Genomic DNA, 18,672 nt, shown 5'->3' with positions numbered 1-18,672 from the left:
GACAGAGCCTGGTACGCGCGTTTCTGGTCCCTCCCACGAGGGGGCGGGCTGAGGCCAAATCTCCCTCCAATCCCGCGGCCGCGCGGTGATTGGTTCCGGGATGGCGGCCCCGGCTTCCGATTGGCCTGCTCGCCGGGGATAACATGCCCTGCGCGGGAACCGGCGGGAGCCTGCAAGGCGGCGGCAGCGGCGCAGAGTGCTTGGTTTGCCAGCTCCCTGAAGGTGCCATGAGCTGCATCAACCTGCCCAACGTGCTGCCAGGCTCCCCCAGCAAGACCCGGGGGCAGATCCAGGTGCGGGCGCCGGGGAGGGGTCGGGGTCAGGTTCGGAGTCGTGACTGGTAGCGGGGAGGTCCCTGGATATCCATGCGCCCCGGGGCCCGAAGTGACCTCTCCTTTTCTCCTAGGTGATTCTCGGACCCATGTTCTCAGGAAAAAGGTAATGGCCTTGCGGGACGGGGGTGGCCCAGGACCTCCTCCCCTGCTTCCCTGCTCCTCCTCCAGCCCCGCCGGAACGCCATCCACCCCTGACGCCCCCCACCCCACCCCGAACCTGCGGCCCCTCTCAGAACACTGGCCCCCCCAGAACATCTCCCGCTGTCCGACCCCCGCTTTCCCGCCCAGAACGTCTCTCCTCCGTGGAATACCTCGCGGAGGAGGCGCTCCTCCCATTTCCGTCAGACCCTCCTCCGCTTGGGGCCTTGCAACCACCCATCCTTCCGGGAGCTTGTCGTCGTTAAGCCCCTTTAAAGCCCCACCTGAAGGGCGTGTGCACGGTGGCCGGGCCCTGAGCGCCCTGCGGTGTTTGTCGCTTCCTTCCAGTGTGACTGTTTCCTTAGACGGCCCAGGAAGGTAGTCACTCTGAACACTGCAGAGTCAAGCCACTGGCAACTTTGCTTCCTTGAAGTGATAGACCGAATCCCAGACCGAGGTGGCGCCAGCGAGCTCCCAGTAACTCCCCTGACCCCTTCCTATATGGCCCTGGGGGAGAGCCCTCCAGCTCAAAGCCCTTGCCCACGATGGTGAGGCTCAGGGTGGGCTCATGGACACAGACTCAATGCTCTCCTTGTTGCACCAAAAAGTTCTGTTAGTTCAGGTTAGGTGAAGAACTGTGGGGTGAGATGATTTTGGAATGGAATCTGGACCCCTCTCCCCTGCATGTGGTCTTTTCCTTTGCCCACACCACCTGTGCTCCTAACAGAATCACTCCTCCAGCCCTTCCCTGGACCACCTGAGGGCTCCTCCTTGACACCCTCCCGGTAGAGAATGACTTCCTGCCCAGACATGCTCCTCCTTCCTGGGTCTAGACTGAAACTCTGTGCTGGGGCCCTCTCTGTCCTCACAGGTCTTTCCCACACCCTGCCCTGCAACCTTCCCCTCCATGGGTGGGACTCAGGCTGTAGACCCCCAGAAGGCGGTGGGGAACCCAGCTTGAGCTGATGGGGTCTTCCTCGCCCACATTAACGCTTGGGCCTTACCTTGCAGTACTGAGCTGATGAGACGGGTCCGTCGCTTCCAGGTTGCCCAGTACAAGTGCCTGGTGATCAAATATGCCAAAGACACGCGTTACAGCAGCCTCTTCTCCACACATGACCGGTCAGTCCCTACCTCTTCCATCCTGTCCCCACACCTTTTGTGAGAAGCCCGGTGTAAATTCACAGAACATACTGTCAGAGTTCTTTAGAGTGGATGGTTAATAATGCTGATGCCTGACAAGGAACCGTTTAAATCTGCAAACTTTCCTAGTTGCTTGGCATGGTACCCTACAACTTGGCCTTTCTTGGGACTCTAGCCCAGTGGTTCTTAACCCAGTGGAGGTGATTTTGCCTTCTAGAGTCTATTTGTAATGTCTGGAGATCTTTTTAGTTTTTAACCACAGGAGGAGATAAGGGCATGATGGCAACTAGTCGGTCGAGGAATACCACTAAAAATTCTATGATGCATAGACCGCCTCATGACAAAGAATGATCCAGCCCCAAATGTCAGTAGTATCTGACTAAGGATACTACTCTTGACCTCCTGCTCTTGACCTCCATGGAAGATGTAGGCTGGTTTTGTTGGCTGCAGAGTGAATTTTATTTAAATTTGTAGTTGGCTTGTCCTCGACTTCCCGTCATCTCGTGGCCTTCGAGCATCCCCCTTTTACGTCTATCTGCCTGCGCCCTGTGGACATTTCAGTCCACTGCCTGAGGTTGGAGGTGAAATTTAGTACCATTCCTGCCATTCCGTGCAGCAGACTGGGGCCTCATACTTTGGAGCCTGAGACACTGTTGTTGTCTTCCAGACTTGTCCACTTGAGCCCCCAGCAGCAAGGCCATGCTGTGAGTGGTTTCAGGGTGGGAGCTTTTTTTTTTTTCTTTTTAAAGTAAGAGGTGGATTTATTTAGAGAGAAACATACACCACAGACAGAGTGTGGCCCATCTCAGAAGGAGAGAGTGGCCTCAACATACGGCATGGTTAGTTTTTACAGGCTGGGTGATTTCATAGGCTAACGAGTGGGGTTCTGAAGGCGGGCAGGTGCTGAGGCTTAGAGGGCCCTGGACTCCGAGTTAAGTTAAACATTGAGTGACATTTCCCTGACCTGCTGTCTGTTGCAGGCAGGTCATTTACATCTCCAAATTTGCCTTCTCATCCCTAAAACATAGGCCTCCGCCGCATGGGACTCGGGGAGCATCAGGGGTGGACAGTGAGGCAGTAGAGGCAACACTGCAGCGAACAGAAGGGCAGCTTCTGGAGTCTGTTCAATGGCGTGAAATCCGAGCCCTGCCCCAGGGTCACAAACCCTTTCTGACATGGGCTCTAGAGGCCTGGACAAGCCCCAGCAGAGGCCGAGCGCTTGGCAGGGTGACAAAGCTCCAGAGACGCTGCTCTTGCTAGAGATGGAACCAGCTTACTGCCTTGCCTGCTCTCTGGTTTTCTTTATTTGGGGAAGGGTGGGGGGTTTAAAATGCAGGAAGTAGTTTCCCACTCTTCCCAGAGCTTGAAGCAGGATGACCGTAAAGTAACTGTAAGATAATCACTACAGCATCGTTTTAAAAGTGAAGTAAAAGTTGCTCAGTCGTGTCCAACTCTTTGCCACCCCTCTGTCTGTGGGAGTTTTCCCGGCAAGAATACTGGAGTGGGTTGCCAGGGATTGAACCCAGGTCTCCTGCCTTGCAGGCAGATTCTTTATGGTCTGAGCCACTCTAGCTGTAAACTGCAGAACCTTCAGGAAGCTCCTAGCCCCTTGCAAGGCTAGTTCAGAGGAGCAGGCAGAAATGGAGACAGGAGAAAATAACATTGTAGAAAAACAGAAACTTTTTAAAAAGAAGACAAAGAACTAGCTTTCCTTTTCCAGAAGGCCTGGCTGTGGGGGCAGGGCAGGATTCACTGAGTCATTTAATGCACTGGAACATTCCCACATGCTGCCTTTCGCTTTCATACTCTGCTGGGTGGGAATCTGCCTTTAGGACATACGAGGCAGCAGCATGAATGTGGATTTGAATGCCGACTCTGCCTGTTAATAGCTCTATGGTCTGTAAGAAATCCTGTGATCAGCCAGAGGAGTCCACAGGAGGGAATTCTAGGTCACTGCCCTGCTGATTGGTGTTCCCAGCTTATCTCTGCCAGCGCATGGGGCTGCAAGTCTTAGATTCTGGTGCTAATGGTCTACCCAGGGCCATGGTAAGACTTTCATGGGCCCCTTCCTCTATCAGAAGAAAAAAATTATACTCTATGAGTACATTGCTAGAAAGACAAAAATAATTCAGACAGAGTCACATTCTGGTTTTTTAAAAAATAATTTTATTGATTTATTTTTATTTTTTGGGGCTGGATCTCCCGTGCTGTTCAGGTTTTTCTCTAGGTGAGGCGAGCGAGGGCTACTGGAGTTGCGGTGAGCAGGCTTTTCACTGGGGTGGCTTCTCTTGGGCACACGGGCTCCAGTCGCTGTAGCTCTTGGCTCTAGAGCACAGGCTTAGTAGCTGTGGCGCCTGGGCTTCCTTGCTGTGCAGCGAGCGGGATCCAGGATCAGAGCTTGAACCTGTGCCTCCTCCACTGGCAGGCAGACTCTTTACCACTGAGCCACCAGGGAAGCCCCTTATTCTGATTTTTAAGAGAATTTAAAACATTTCATTCATCCCCAAAGCGTCATGGGCCCTGGACACTGTAGCTCATGAATTAACCCCTTCTGTGCCCCGGCCCCTCCCCTCCCCTTACACACACAGCAGAGAAGAGCTTGGCATCCAGGTTGACCTTTACCTTGGGCATGGCTAATTTCCAGTCCAAAGCATAAAGTGAAATAGCTCATGTTGAATAGCTGGTTTTCTGAAGAAAGACCTTTACTATCCTTCCCAGATGCCTTCCCACGGGCACTAACTTCTCAAAGCTCTGGGCAGATGGCTTGACCTGCTTTGCAAGGAAGGGGTGGTCGTGAGGGCGCTCCCCTGCCTTGCCCACACTCTGGCTTTCTGTCCCCAGGAACACCATGGAGGCCCTGCCAGCCTGTCTGCTCCGGGACGTGATCCAGGATGCACAGAGGGTGGCTGTCATAGGCATCGACGAAGGGCAGTTTGTAAGTTGACTTGTCCTGACATTGCTCTTCCTGTGAACCCCTTAAGTCCCCCTTTTTCCTCTGCTGGTTTGGAGGTTATTGGTTCTATTCTGATCTTTAAGTAGGTAAATATTGTTAAGTTAATTTGCTTTAACTAGTATCTGAAAACCCTTTGAATTTCCCTTACTGCTTTCTGTGTTTCTGAGTTGTTTTTTTTTTAAATATGTATTTATTTGGCTGCTTGGGTCTCATTCAGTCTTCATTGCAGCATGGGGGATCTAGCTTCCTGACCAGGGATCAAACCTGGGCCCCCTTCATTGGGAGCACAGACTCTTAGCCACTGGACCACCAGGAAATTCCCCTCTGTGTTACCGTTACATGGAATTTATTGTACCTTTAAAAAAAAAATTTACAATGAACAAAAAAGTTTGATTTCTCAATACCAGAAGGAAGGGTTTGGTTTGGTTTGGCTCATTGATACTTCTTGCTTGTTTTTTTTGTTTGTTTGTTTGTTTTTATTCATTTGGCGGTGCCACGTCTTAGTTGCGGCATGTGGGATCTAGTTTCCTGACCAGGGACTGAACCCGGGCCCCCTGCGTTGGGAGCATAGAGTCTTAGCCGCTGGACCACTGGGGAAGTCCCTCTTGCTTGTTCTTTATGGGTTTATTTTTCCTCCTGCTGAAATACACCCTTTAGTAGTTCTTACAGCCAGGCTGTGTCGGTGGGAAGCTCTCCGTCTTGATGTGAAGATGGCTTTGTTTTGTTTTCTAGTTAGCGGGGTTGCACGTGGCCAGTGTTTCCCCTTGCTGCTTTGGAAAAGCAGCAGACGCGTGCCTTAGAGCTCAGGAGAAGGCCTCTCTGATCCCTTTCCTGGGCAGGGAGCCCGTCTGTTCTCTCTCAGAGCATTGTGGTCCAGGGGGGTCTTCTTTTTATTTATCCTGTTTTATACTGGCTGTGGCTTATTTAACAGTCTGCTCTTGGGGTTTTTGTTTGTTTCTGCTGTATTGGAGTACAGTCGATTGACAGTGAATTAGTTTCAAGCGTACAGCAAAGTGAATCAGTTATACGTATACACACATCCACTCTTTGTTATTGGTTCTTTTTCCATATGGGCATTACAGAATATTGAGTGGAGTTCCCTGTGCTATGCAGTAGGTCCTCATTAGTTATCTGTTTTATATATAGTAGTGTGTGTATGTCAACCCCAATCTCCTAATTTATCCTCGCCCACCTCATGCCCCTGGTAACCATAAATTTGTTTTCTACATCTGTGACTCTGTTTTTGTTTTGTAAAAAAGTTCATTTGTACCTTTTTTTTAGACTTCACACATAAGTGATGTTATATGATATCTTTCTCTGACTCACTCCAGGTCCGTTCATGTTGCGGCAAGTGGCATTATTTCGTTCTTTTTTAATGGCTGAGTAGTATTCCATTGTATATATGTACTGCATCTTTTTTATCCATTCATCTGTTGATGGACATTTAGATACCCTTGTTTAAGAATCAAGCATCAATTCTGTTCCTTCTGTTGTCTTTCTGGAAACCTCTTTTTAAAGTCGTCTCCAGCTCACTCTGCATCCGGGTCATTAGGAGCATGCTCTCTGGCTGAGCTTGTGGGTTGTCTCTTGTGATCTTAGTTTCTCTCCAGCGTTTTTGCAGTGTTTTATTTCTTCAAATGTGTCTTGAATGGATGAAACTAAAACTCCCGAGGGACTTTACTTCAACCCCCCACCTCCACCCATTACGTTAGGGTAATGTGGCTCCTGTGACAAATAAACCCTAATTTTCAGTAGCTTACCATGAAAGAAAGGTATTCCAAGTCATCAGTGGTGGGATGGCCTGCCAACGAGGCCCCTGTCTTCACGTGTGACTTCCAAGATCAGTCCAGGTGGCTGCATGCTGACGGTAGAGAGGAGACAACCCAGAGGTCCCTAGAACCCAGTGGGTCCCTGGGTGGTTTCCATATGCCAGGGTCCGCACGTGTGCCTTGCCTCTGCTGCCTTCTCACCACTGGAGTTTTGGCATACGGTTCCCTTATCTGTGGACTTCCCTGGTGGCTCAGAGGTTAAAGCGTCTACCTGCAGTGCGGGAGACCTGGGTTCAATCCCTGGGTCAGGAAGATCCCCTGGAGAAGGAAATGGCAACCCACTCCAGTTTTCTTGCCTGGAGAACCCCATGGACAGAGGAGCCTGGTGGGCTAAAGCCCACGGGGTCGCAAAGAGTCGACACGACTGAGCGACTTCACTTCACTCCCTTATCTGTGCATTTGGTCCAGTGCTGTGCCCTGGAGGAAGAGGAAATAGAAAATTAAGGAAATACTTTTCTTTGTTAGGTGAGTGGTTGGCAATCTGCCTGCCTCTTTGTTAGGTGAGTGGTTGGCAATCTGCCTGCCCTGCCTTCCAGGTCCCAGGGCAGGGTGGAGCCAGTGGCTCGGGCTGTAATGGGCTGTAATGTCCTCCAGGGATGTCTCAGGCTCTGTTATGGTGATCACAGCTCCATGCTTCCCTCCCACCTGAGACTGGGGATCCTCTATCCCCACACTGGGTGTATCTTTCGGTGTGTGCCCTCTGGAGATGGACTGCTGGCTGCCCGGACCTGCTCCGGGAGCCGTGCTGCATCCGTCTATTCACCCACCTTGTTGTGACCACTCTGTCTCTGACCTCAGAGATGGTCAGCTTGCTTCTGAACACAGCTGTGTCGTAGCTGGCCTCTTCATGCACGCACACACGCACACTTAAGTTTTCTTTTGTGGCTTCATGGTGGGGGGACTTGGGGTAAGAGGGGCTTCAGGGGAGAACAGGGCTGCAGCTCTTCCCTTTCTCTCCCAGACTCTGAGCTCCAGAAGGCTTTGGGGAGCCTGGGTCAGTTTTGGGGGGTGGCTCTCAGAACAAGGAATGAGAGCTTTGGGGAAGCTCTCCCATCCTTCAGGCCCGGTGTGTGCCCACTAACCACTCTGCTCCCTGGCTGTAGGTAAAGCGTCTTCTCAGGGCTGAGCTGGACACCCTGGCAGGGACCTTCCTCTTCTGACACCTCCTTGGTTGAGAGCCAAGTGCCCTGGTTCGGGAGCTGGTGGGCCACTGGACCCCCAGTTCTGTTCTGTTTCTATGGCTGCTTCCTCTCTGGCCAGCAAGTCACAGTTGAGTTTCCATCACAAGTATTTATTAAACGCCCTATAGAAACATCGCCAGTCTTCTGTTCGATCCTCACCCCTGTGGGTCTTGCTTAGCAAGAAGTCTGGAGGCTGCCTCTCTACGTGGGGCCGGACAAAAGGACTGCCCCTTCCTTCCTTCATCCTTCCTGTGCGGACGAGGTGTCAGGGAGGGGTGTGTCTGAAGTCCCCAAGCTACCAGCTGAGGGTGCAGTGATGGCTGGGCAGCTGGCTCCTGGGCACGCCAGCCTCACGGGGTCACCCTGAGTGCCCGTCTTATCTCTGTTTTACCACAAGTACGAAGGGGGCTCATCTGGGAAAAGTCAGGAAGGGCTATATCTAAGAAGAAAGTCCATAACTGACTACTAATGTCTTCTGTCCAGAGACCACCAGGAATAGCCCCAGAACTGAACAACTGGGGATTGTAGTTGCAGGGAGACACTGGCATGAGAACTGGGGGGTGTGGGTGAGGGCTTGGTTATTAGGAAATGGGGGCGGTGTCAGGTCATTCCTGGGAGGGTTTTGGAGGCCGGTTTGGCTCTTGATTTGGTGTCCTTGGAAGAGCGATGATTCTGACCAGCATCTTAAACGTCACCTGTAGGGAGGGTGGACCAGGAGGCCGAAGCAGCAGGGGTCACTCCTTTAGCCAGGAGGGGGGACATTTGGTACCCCATAGCCTAGGTGATGCTTACTTACGTTCTGTCCGTGCTCAGACATGCTTAGGGAGGGGTCTGGTTTGTTTGTTTTGACCATGCCACACAACGTGTGGGATCTTAGTTCCTGGACTAGGGATTGAACCTGGGTCTACGGGAGTGAGAGCTCTGAATCCTAACCACTGGACCCCCAGGGTATTCCCTAGAAGGGGTCTGGTTTTGCCCTGTGTGACCGGGCCAGAAGCTCATGAAATTAACTCTATGAAATTAGTTGTATGAAATTAATTCTGTTCAGCACAGCAACCCCAAGGCCCACTGTGAGCGCAGGCAGCTCCTGCCGCTGGCCTGCCCTTCTCTTTCGCTGCCCAGAAAAACAAAACAAAAATCACAGAACATTTTGTCTGCATCCTTCTAGTCTCCGTACATATATATCTATTTATAGATTGGGTTCATATCACGTGTTGTGACCATCTTTCCACATCAACAGACACCTATCCTTGTGAATGTACCGTGTCTTGCATGACCCGGCCCCTTGGGTATGGCACTTAAAGGCTATGATGGATGTGTGGGTGGACATTGGGCTGTCATCTGGCGTATTGGGGTTTATCTGGTGTATTGGAATCACTGGCCAAGGGGTCGGATCTGTTCATGCAGTGTTTTCTGAGCTTGAGCCGTATGGCGGCAGTGTTCTAGGTGTTGGGGGTACAGCCAGGGTCTCGCCCTTGCGCTTCCATTCTAGCTGGGGGAAAGAGATATGTAAAAGTTTTGGCAACTAGGGAAGAGAAAAGCCGTGTGAGTAGGTGGAGCCCCGGTGGGGATCGTGCTTTATGAGGACGGTCAGAAAGGGGCTGGAAGGAAAGTGGGGTGAAGTTCCCAGGCAGGAGTGTGCTCCAGATCAGGGGCTTTGGCCTGGTCAGCAGGAAGGACTTCAGCGTTCACCCTGGGAGAGCCTGGAAGCCGCCCAGGACGGTCCTCTGCTGGAGGGGCATGGATGGCTTGCAGGAGGGGGGCGGGGACTGCCGGGTCTGCAGACGTCCCCGTGGAGGGCAGGCGGCGGTGGCTGCGCACACATATTCTGTTCTGACTGCCTTTCTCTTTTCTTACTGGGTGGCTGACGTTGTCCCTATTTTCTCCTTTTGTAAAGAGCCTCCTCTTGGTTTGTCTTTCCTCTGGGTCATGTGATATAACCAGCGCCACTTTGTTACATGCTGTAAATATTTCTTCCTGGTTTATTTGCCTCTGGATTTGGTCTGGGCATCTCATTTAGTCTTTACCATTCGTGGTGGAGCGGCTGAATCCTTCACTGTCACATCCTTCGCCCTGTCCCCTCCTGTGGTCTCTGCAACCTTCAACGCCAGCCGGGCTGCTAGGAAGCGAGGTCTCCGCCTGGGCAGGGCCGGGGTGCTTCCGTCGAGCATCACGAGGCTGCGACCACTGGGCAACATGACGACAAGGGCGGATCTCCTTCCTGGCTGCCTGACCTCCGCTTCCACCGCTTTCGGTCCTCCCCACCCCCATCATACCTTGTTCAGGAAGCGGCTCTCGGCAGGTCAGCCCTGGTGCTGGGCGAGCAGATGAACCACACTGGCAGGCTTGTCACTGTCAAGAAACCCTACCTGTTGCTTTTCTTGCTGGATCCCCTGTGGTGATCATTTTTGTCTCCCAAGAAAATTCTGCATTGGCTAGGTCCTCTGAAGCCCCGCTTTAAATGTAACTTGTATTGGGGTCTTTGGCTGCTGTAACATGCACTGCAGACCAGGTGGTTTAAACCACAGACATTCATTTTCTATAGCTCTGGAGGCTGGGAGCCCAAGATCAAGGTGTGGGCAGGGCAGGTTCCCCCAAGGCCGTGAGGGAGAGTCTGTCCCAGGCCGGTCCCCTCGGCGTGCAGGTGGCCATCTGCTCCCTGCCTCTTCACATTCGTCTGCTCCTCTGTCTGTCCCTGGGTCCACATTTCCCCTTTTTGCGAGGACACCATTCCTACTGGAGTGAAGCCCACCCTACACACCTGCTTTAACTGGATGACCTCTGCAAAGACGCTCTGTCCAAATAAGGTCACATTCTGAGGTACTGGGGGTCAGGGTTTCAGCATAAGGATTGGGGGGGTGGGAGGCTTCACAAGTCAGCCCGTAACATAACCTAAAAAAATGAGTGGCGATAGAAACAAACGTCAGTAACGTGGTTGGTTACCAGTGGGCCTTCGGGGATGCTGCAGACAACCTGGGCAGCTCTGACTGTACCTTGGGTCATTCAGGACCCCCTTCTGGGGGCCCCGGGTTCAGTGTTTGGGCAGAGAGTGGGAGGGCATGTGAACAGGGCACAAAGTTCAGGTGGAAGAACTAAGCTCTCTGACCGCGGGCATCACTGTAGCAGGCAGGGTGGAGGGCCCCTCGCGTCCCCAAACCCTGGTGTGGAGGGACCATGACTGGACAGGGAGGGTAAGATGAAGAAGGTGCTCCTTCCAGGGTGGTTCTGCTCTCCACCTTCCCCGTGGATTTCTGGCAGTGTCTAGAGACGGTTTTGTTTGTAACAACAGGGATCGGGGTGGGGGGCACCGGCTGACAGGTCCTTGCAGGCCGGGGGCTGCATTTCTGTGACCTGTGACGTGTCCTTTAGAGAAAAGGAGGGGCCTCACCTGGAGCCAGGCTGGAGCCTAGGGGTGGGAGGTGCCGTTTCCATAGTGCAGGCTCGGCAAACCCTGCAGAGGGCAGTCAGATCTGGCTTTGGTGGATCCCGCTGGAACTGCTTTGGGTTCTCTAAGCCCCGTCCTGGCCCTCGTCTGGGTGAGCCCTCGGGTCTTGTAACTACACACCTCCACAAGTAGCTTGGAGAGAGACCCTCTGCCCAAACACTGGAACTCCCCACTTCACCCAGCCCACAGACCAGATAGATGATTGACCAGTGAAAGGTCACAAAAAGCTTCGTTTAAGTAGTGGCCCCTTGGGCCACTTGAAATGAAATTTTATTTACCAAGTAAGGACTTTCCGCAGGTGGTGTGTTGAGCCATCCTGCTCTGTAAGTGGCCAGTGGAACTCCTGCCCCTTCTCCAGGCATCACATGGTACATTATGTTTAAAAGAAGAAAATAAAAGCAAACACACAGAGCCTGCCTCTCAGCCACATAGCATATGTAATAAATTATTTGTGTGTCCTTAATCCTTAAACATCACCAGGGGCCTTCCTTGCCTTTTCCTGGGCTCAGGAACGTGAAGTCATTGCCAGTGTCACAGCCAGTGGAGAACCTGGTTCAAGCCCGAGGCAGCGTCAGATCTGAGCTTTGGTCCACTGCAGTGGCAGACAGCCTCTCCACCTGGGTTGCATCACCCTGGTGGCAGGCCCAGGCGCCTAGCCTGGAGTGCGGCCTGGCTCTGCTGTGGAAAGTTGGTGCCATGGGGGAGCAAGTTGGGAAGCTGTGGGTGGGAGAGCTGGGGTGGCCCTGTTCTCAGCTCCACCTGGATGCGGGTAGTGGAGCTTCTGGGCCTGGCAGCGTGTCCGCAGCTCCCGGAAGCTGCTGCCCAGGGCAGAAGCTCACTCCTCCTCCTCCTCTCACCCTTTCCTCCAGTTCCCTGACATTGTGGAGTTCTGCGAGAACATGGCCAACTCGGGGAAGACTGTCATTGTGGCTGCGCTGGATGGGACCTTTCAGAGGAAGGTGAAGTGTCTGGTCCAGGTCTTAGGGTGGGTCCGGGGACTGAGGGGCCTGGGCAGTGCACAGAAATGGACAGCCCAGCGTGCCCTGGATGCCCACACCATGCCCAAGCCCAGGCACTCGGGCCAGCCAGTCCCAGCTCCCTGGGGTGCCCCGACTCCACCCGCCTAGGGCAGGTGCTCTGGGGGAAGGCGAGGTCCAGGCTTAGTTTCCTGGCTTCAGGGCTGTGAGTCAGGGTCTCCAGGAAAAGCCCACCCGGCGAAATGAGTGTGCACTCGTCTTTCTGTGGATTGTACAGGCTTTTGGGACCATCCTGAACCTGGTGCCCCTGGCAGAGAGCGTGGTCAAGCTGACGGCAGTGTGCATGGAGTGCTTCCGAGAGGCCGCCTACACCAAGAGGCTGGGCGTGGAGAAGGAGGTAGCTACTCCCTGCCTTCTCCCAGGGGTGGGGCGCCTACACCTAGAGGCTGGGTGTGGAGGAGGAGGTAGCTGCCCCCTGCCTTCTCCAAGGGATGGGTGGGTGGGGGCAGGCAGGGGCGCCTACACCAAGAGGCTGGGTGTGGAGAAGGAAGTAGCCGCCCTCTGCCTTCTCCCAAGGGCGAGGGATGGGGCGCTGCGCCCCCCACCCCGCTCAATCCAGGCGCTTCCTGTCGCACGGTCAGGTCGAGGTCATCGGAGGAGCAGACAAGTACCACTCCGTGTGCCGCCTATGCTACTTCAAGAAGGCCTCGGGTCAGCCCGCCGTGCTGGACAGCGAAGAGAATAAGGAGAACTGCCCGATGACGCTGGGAAAGCCCGCAGAGGCCCCAGGAGTCCGGAAGCTGTTTGCCACTCATCAGATCTGGCAGTGCAGCCAGGCCAACTGAGGTCCCGGCCCCTCCCCATGGCAGGCGCTCCCCCACCACCTGCTCCCCCCAACTCGCCCGCTGTCGCCCCCTGGCGGATGCCCGAGAGCTGCCCAGCCTTCTTGGAGGAGGAAGTGGTGGGGGAGGGGCATGGGGGGAGGTGGAGGTTTCACCACCAGCAGTCCCTGCTGCTGTGCCCTTTCCCAGGCCAAGGAGGCGGCTGGTGATCTGCACTGCACACTTCCCTCCTCGCCTGCCCACCAGCTTTTCTCAGTTCCCATCCCGGCTGCGGGGCGATCACAGTCTCCCGAGGCCGGAGCTGGCCGCCCTGCAGGGCGGGATCCGGCCGCTGCAGCCATCCCTCTTGGGGTGAGGCCAAGCCACAAGCTGCTGTGACATCGGCGTCGCCGGCTTCTTCCCAGTTTGTGGCATTTGCTGTTGAGTTTCTGTTCTCACTGGGAAGTCCATACCCCAGCACCTCTGGCTCAGCGTGGGCCTCCTCCCACGCAAAGACTTGGTCCCTCTGCCTGGGACAGGGCTCCTGGCTGCCCCTGGGGATGGCTGGACTTATTCTTATTTCCTTTTGGGCTGAAAGCCCTTCCTGATCTGGCGATCATTTTCTCCAGAATTACAGCTTCTTCCACGTGGGTGGCACTCACCCTGCTCTGGGGCTCAGCTCCCATGGGCTTGTCTTCTAAGGAGGTGGGGGCTGTGTGTGTGTGTGTGGAACTGATAACTAATATTAAAATTTATTGGTTGGTAAAAGCATATTTCTCTTTTAACTGTCTGGGATTCCCCGGGTCTCACTATAGACAACCTCTGACATGATTCAGGTGTGGGGATTTCCTTTCAAATCTTTTTCTAGTACTCCTGACCCCTTAACCACAAATCTTTTTTTTAACTGAGAGATGAGCATCAAGTATTCTAAGAGGCACGTTTGCCTGTTCTTCTGTCTGGGAGGGTTTCAGGTCAAGATGAGTGGATGCAGGAGCCTGGGGCTTGGTTGGAAAAGATGAAGCCTTGGTTTGTGCTGCCAGCTGGGGCTGTGAGGTCAGGTTTTATTTTGTGAAACAGACACTTGACAATTCAGGAGCCAGGAAGACCAGCTCTGCCGTGCCTTGGGAAACGGGCAGTGGGCAGCTTATGGGAGGGTGGGGTGGGCCTGGGCTGTGGGTGTGCCCCATGCAGAGGGGGTCCCAGTTCCCCACCCTTACCCCAGCTTCTCCCTCCCACTGGCTTGGTTACAGAGGTGCAGTACCACAGTCAGACCATAATCCCCAAACCCTGTTAGTTTTTACTCGGGGTTTTGAAACTATTGGGGCCCTCTTTTGACAGCTCCCTCTCACTGTTGGAAAGGGGAAGTCCAGAGTTGCCTCGGGGGCCCTGGCCTCCTGCCTGAGCGGAGCTCATTCCCAGGCATGGGCTGGGCAGTTAGGTCAGCTCCCCAAGGGTCTGAGATGGGCTGCAGGGGTTCCAAGCCCTGTCTACAGGAAGCAGAGGACCCTTGCCCCTCCAGGGGCACGCCAGGACCCTGGCAAGGCGGCCCAGAAAAGCCATGTTGTTTACAAGCTGAGCACAGTTGCTATTTTAAGATGCTGATGGAGGGCAGTGTGAGGCATGAGACCCCAGGCGGGGTGGGGGTGGGGGGAGCTGCTGGGCACAGTGGAGGGGCAGGCTGCCACAACTTAGGTTCCGTAAGGCCTCAGCTGCAGCTTGTACCTTGCACCTGTGGAATTTCTCTTCCTTCCAGCCCTAAGGAGAGGCCCCACCAATGACAATGGAGATTATGAATGAGAAAACCATTTATTCCATCTCCAGAATTAGTCTAACAGAATCCAAGGGTGCTGTGTGTCCTTCCCCCAAGGCTTTGTAATATACATTCAGAGCAGCCTGGGGGCTGTGGGTACATCCCACACCTCCTGACAGACCTGGGATATTTACATAAAGCTGGGTGTTGTCAGGCAAAGCCCCTCCCTGCAGCCACAGGGCGGGATCAGAGACAGGGTCTCCCAAGGGTGGGCACCGGCCCTGCCCCTCGGCTGCCAGGAAGGTGACCCAGAGGCACTGGCACAGAGTGTGACCACAGGTCCAAGCGAGCAGACACTTCAGCAGTGAGCACGGCTGGCTGCCCGAAGAGCAGGCAGGGGGCTGAGGCGGAACAAACCTGAGTGAGGAGGGAAGGAGCCCCGGCCCAGTGCCTGCAGCAGGAGCGAGGAGAAGGCCCCGCAGCCTCGTCTTTGGCAGAGAACCCCAAATGGCTGCAGCCACCAGCGCCTGGACGTGGGCCCGGCTCCTGGGCTGGGGAGAAGCTAAGGCACTTGTCAAAACAGCATATTGGGCGCCTGGAGCTATTCCCGGTGGGGATGCCGGTCATTAAAAGCAACAAAAACCCTTTCCTAAAAAATGCCCTCGAGGAGTGGTGGGTGAAGCCCTTGGGGCACAGGCACTTCAGGGCTCTCTCTCCAGGCCCTGTGTCAGTTCGGACATCGAGAGGGGCCAGCGGCCCTAGGAGCCAAGCCTTGGGGGAGGAGCCGGGGAGGAGGGGAGGCCCCCAGGCACCCTCCTCCCTCCCCATACCATCCTGGCTGCAGCTCAGTACACAGGGGGCGGCTGGTAGCCCTCGGTGCTCTCGGCGTTCTGGGTGAAGGGTGGCTGCTGGTAGGTGTCCGCAGGCACGCCTGGGTAGGAGGCGTAGGCCGTGCTCGGGTCCGGAGTGGGGTCCACGTAGTTCTGGATGAATTCGTCCACTCCAGCCTTGTAGCGCTGGTAGGCCAGGAAGGCCAACACGCACTGCAGGGAGCCCCGAGGTTTGGGTAACTCAGCCCTGCACCACCCTTCACCAGAGACACCAGGACCCTGTCCCGCCCTGGGTCCACTTACCCAGGAGAAGATGGAGAAGAAGCTGAAGGTGATGGCCGCCCGGGCTGAGTCGGCTTCTACACGCACATCGTTCTTCTTGGTGGCCGCCCACTGATTGGTGAGGAAGCAGAAGCCAACGAACCACAGGAAGGTCCAGAGAGCTGGGGCGAAGGCCAAGAGGGGAGGGTTAGCTCCACAGAGCGGCAGGAGGACAGGGGCCCCCTGGGAGCAAGAAGCCTCCAGGGCTGTAGAGGTGCTGATTCAGAAGCTGGGGTGGGGACAGGATGCCATCTCTAGGGCTCTGCTCCAAGCCCAACTCAGCTCCAGGGGGTTTCAGCAGACACTGAGAAATCCTTGTGTGCCAGCCTGACCGTGGGCGAGGTCAGGAGACCCAGGGCTGCTCCCACCCCTCCCCAGCCTGCAGTCACAGCCCCCTAGAGCTTCTGGGAACACTGCTGTTCCTGTTCACCCCAAGGTCAAGTGGAGCTGCAGCCAGCTGGCCGGTACCTGAGAAGAGCAGGTCACCGATGACCAGGTACTTGCGGTCAGTGGCATTGCTGATCTGGGGGAAGTAGATGTCGACCACGAAGAAGAAGGCCGAGGCCAGGAAGGCCAGCACCCCGATGGCGCTGCCGTAGCGGCAGGCGTCCTCGTTGCGGTTGAACACGCAGTACTGCTGCTGGGAATCGTGGGTGTTGCTGTAGCCCTCGCCGAAGATGCATGAGAACACGATCAAGGCAAAGACCTGAGCAGGAGGCAGGGGAAGGGCTGAGTGACTGCCACCCTTGTGGGCCACACCCCCAGGTGGCACACGGAGTGGGACCCTGATGGGAAGGGACACTGGCCTCCCCGATCCTGCTTTTCCCCTGCTGGAGCTTGGTGACCCAGCCCTTCCTGAACTTGGGGAGCGAGTCCCCTCCCCACTCCCTTCTCCAGACACCCGTTATAAGGGGCATGGATTCCTGGGGATTCCTGGACTGAGGACAGTGGGGAGTGCAGGGGGGTCTCCTGGGAGGTGACGGCCCACCCCGCTGTCTGCCTGGGGGATGGCTCTGCTGGACCACTCCCACTTGTAGTGAGTTTTAAGCGGGATGGCTCACAAAGTCAGAGTAACCCAAGCTTGGAGTCTCACCCCCTGATCACCACCTGCCTGTCACCTCTACAGCGCCAGCCTCTGCCTGAAAACCCAGTGATGGAGAACTCCTTCCACTTCAGGAAAACCATGCCTCTGAACTGAAACCATGTCCCCAGACTGCCAACTCCCACGGCCCCCTCCGACTCTTCCCTGCTTCAGGCTGGGCTCCCCAGTTTGGCCAGTCTTCCTCCTACGAAGAATTCTGGGCTCTTTGGCATCCTGGCCCCTGGCCTCCCAGGGAATCCCTGTTGGCTTCTGCCCATAGCTGGTCCTACCCACACAGGGCACCTCAGGTGGGTCTGCCCAGCAGGCCCGTGGACACAGCTCTGTACTCAGACCCTGGAGGCACTGGGGTAGGGGGGTCAAGAGTGTGCAGCACCCACAACTCTGGGAGGGGCTCCAGGCCCTTGGGAACAGCCTCACATCACCTGTCTCCACCTCAAACTGAAAGGCTACCGCCCAACTCAGCCGTATGTGAGTCTGGACACCTGGCTCCCTCTGGGACTAGCCCAGGCCTCTCCCCCGCCTGCCCTGCCTGTCTGCACAAGGCCCTCTCAATAGGCTCCGGAGCTGGCAGTCACAAGCCCCACCCCCAGCTGGAGATGAAGCCGGAACTCTGGATGCTGGGAGCAGTGTGCCAGCCTGACTCCTGGCACTGCCATCCCGAAACATGGGCATCTGCTCCTGGGGTCAGACCCCACAGGTCAGGCAGAATGCAGATGAGGGTGTCACCAGGGCAACTCACAGGGCTCCAGCCCCAGGCAGGTGCGGTGTGGCTACCTTAGGCCCAGCCCTCTGCCTGCGTGCTTCCTAACACCTTGTCCAGCTTTGAGCTCTGGTTGTCCAAGAGCAGGGGACCTCCCACCAACCCCCTGCCCCAGTAACCTAGTGTTGGAGCGGCTCACCCAGCTCAGGCGGAGGGGCACAGACTAGGGTCACTTGACCTTGGGTGGGGAAGCAGACCCATGGGCTGCTCTTGAGTGGAAGACAGGCTCTGTTTCAGGGCGGCCAGGCCTTCCCCCGCAACCCCCTGCACCCCACGTGGCTTCGGAAAGCCCCCCTCCGGATGAATTCCCCCAGGCTGGGAGTCGCGGCACGCTGGCCACCTGTCCTGGAGCCGCCTCAAACTCCTCCCATTGCCAGCAGGGCGATAGGCCTGCTCCCGGCAGCGCCTCCCGGGCCACCCGGTGCCCGGGCCGGGAGATGGGGGTGGCAGGGCCCCGGGTGGGAGGCGGCAGGGATCGGAGTGGGGGGACCGGCGGGGCCCCGGGGTGCGGGTGGTGGTGAGCGGCTGCAGGGTCCCGGGCCCCGATCGCCCGCCCCGCGCGCCGTTCCCACACCCGGGCCTCGGCCGCTGCCACCTGTCGCGCTCTCAGGCGCGCGGAGGCCCCCTCGCCCTCGCCGCCCCCGGCCTGGCGACGAAGTAGGGTCCCCGCGGCCCCGCACCCCGGCTCACCAAGCACACGGCGCGCACCACCACCTGCGGCTGCGTCAGGAAGCGTCGCAGGTCGAAGGAGCCGCCCGCCCTGGGCGCGCCGTACGCCCCGCTCTCCATGTCGCCGCCGCCGCCACCCCGCCGCCGCCGCCGCGGACCGCCGAGGAGCCAGGCGGCCTCCCCGCCCCCGACTCGACTCCTCCCCTGGGGGCGTGGCCAGAGCCGCCCCAGGGACCGAGGGCAAAGTGCCGCCCAAGGCGAGCGGCGGTGCCGAGGCGGCCGCAGGGCCCCGACCGCCTGGCCTGGCCTGCTCTGCCAGCGACCGAAATCAGTCCAGCGGCCGCGGGCTCATTGTCCAGCCCATGTCTCGGCCGGGGTCTCGTCCCTCTGCGATGCTGGCCCGCAGAGTTGCTGGAAA

General features: G+C 56.3%; 2 protein-coding genes across 3 annotated transcripts; one reads left to right on the top strand and one right to left on the bottom strand.

Annotated features, from left to right (window-relative positions):
* Positions 1–109: 109 nt before the first annotated feature.
* TK1 (thymidine kinase 1) lies at positions 110–13,482 on the top strand. Its single transcript, XM_005910328.3, has 7 exons — positions 110–293; positions 407–438; positions 1,485–1,595; positions 4,458–4,551; positions 11,894–11,983; positions 12,279–12,398; positions 12,643–13,482. Exons 1-7 carry the CDS (start codon positions 144–146, stop codon positions 12,844–12,846), a joined length of 801 nt encoding a protein of 266 aa, XP_005910390.1. The 5' UTR covers positions 110–143; the 3' UTR covers positions 12,847–13,482.
* Positions 13,483–14,609: 1,127 nt separating this feature from the next.
* SYNGR2 (synaptogyrin 2) lies at positions 14,610–18,431 on the bottom strand. Of its 2 annotated transcripts, XM_070389174.1 has the most exons (4): positions 18,276–18,431; positions 16,192–16,429; positions 15,706–15,845; positions 15,279–15,615 (listed from the first exon to the last, which is right to left on the bottom strand). In XM_070389174.1, the coding sequence occupies exons 1-4, from the start codon at positions 18,372–18,374 to the stop codon at positions 15,418–15,420; spliced, it is 675 nt and encodes a 224-aa protein (XP_070245275.1). In that variant the 5' UTR covers positions 18,375–18,431; the 3' UTR covers positions 15,279–15,417. The 2 variants fall into 2 exon arrangements, with proteins under 2 accessions (XP_070245276.1, XP_070245275.1); XM_070389175.1 differs by lacking the exon at positions 15,706–15,845 and having other exon boundaries at positions 14,610–15,615.
* Positions 18,432–18,672: the final 241 nt, after the last annotated feature.

The sequence above is a fragment of the Bos mutus genome, chromosome 19 (genome assembly GCF_027580195.1).
Source record: "Bos mutus isolate GX-2022 chromosome 19, NWIPB_WYAK_1.1, whole genome shotgun sequence".
NCBI lineage: Eukaryota > Metazoa > Chordata > Mammalia > Artiodactyla > Bovidae > Bos > Bos mutus.
This window is presented reverse-complemented; position numbering and strand designations above follow the sequence as displayed.

Coding starts and splice junctions, on each gene's coding strand:
- TK1 (XM_005910328.3), top strand. CDS start 144: ATGCCCTGCGCGGGAACCGGCGGGAGCCTGCAAGGCGGCGGCAGCGGC. Junction 439..1,484: donor CCCATGTTCTCAGGAAAAAG/GTAATGGCCTTG, acceptor CTTACCTTGCAG/TACTGAGCTGATGAGACGGG. Junction 12,399..12,642: donor GGCTGGGCGTGGAGAAGGAG/GTAGCTACTCCC, acceptor TCGCACGGTCAG/GTCGAGGTCATCGGAGGAGC.
- SYNGR2 (XM_070389175.1), bottom strand. CDS start 18,374: ATGGAGAGCGGGGCGTACGGCGCGCCCAGGGCGGGCGGCTCCTTCGAC. Junction 16,430..18,275: donor TGGTGCGCGCCGTGTGCTTG/GTGAGCCGGGGT, acceptor CCTCCTGCTCAG/GTCTTTGCCTTGATCGTGTT. Junction 15,616..16,191: donor CGGTGACCTGCTCTTCTCAG/GTACCGGCCAGC, acceptor GGCTCCCTGCAG/TGCGTGTTGGCCTTCCTGGC.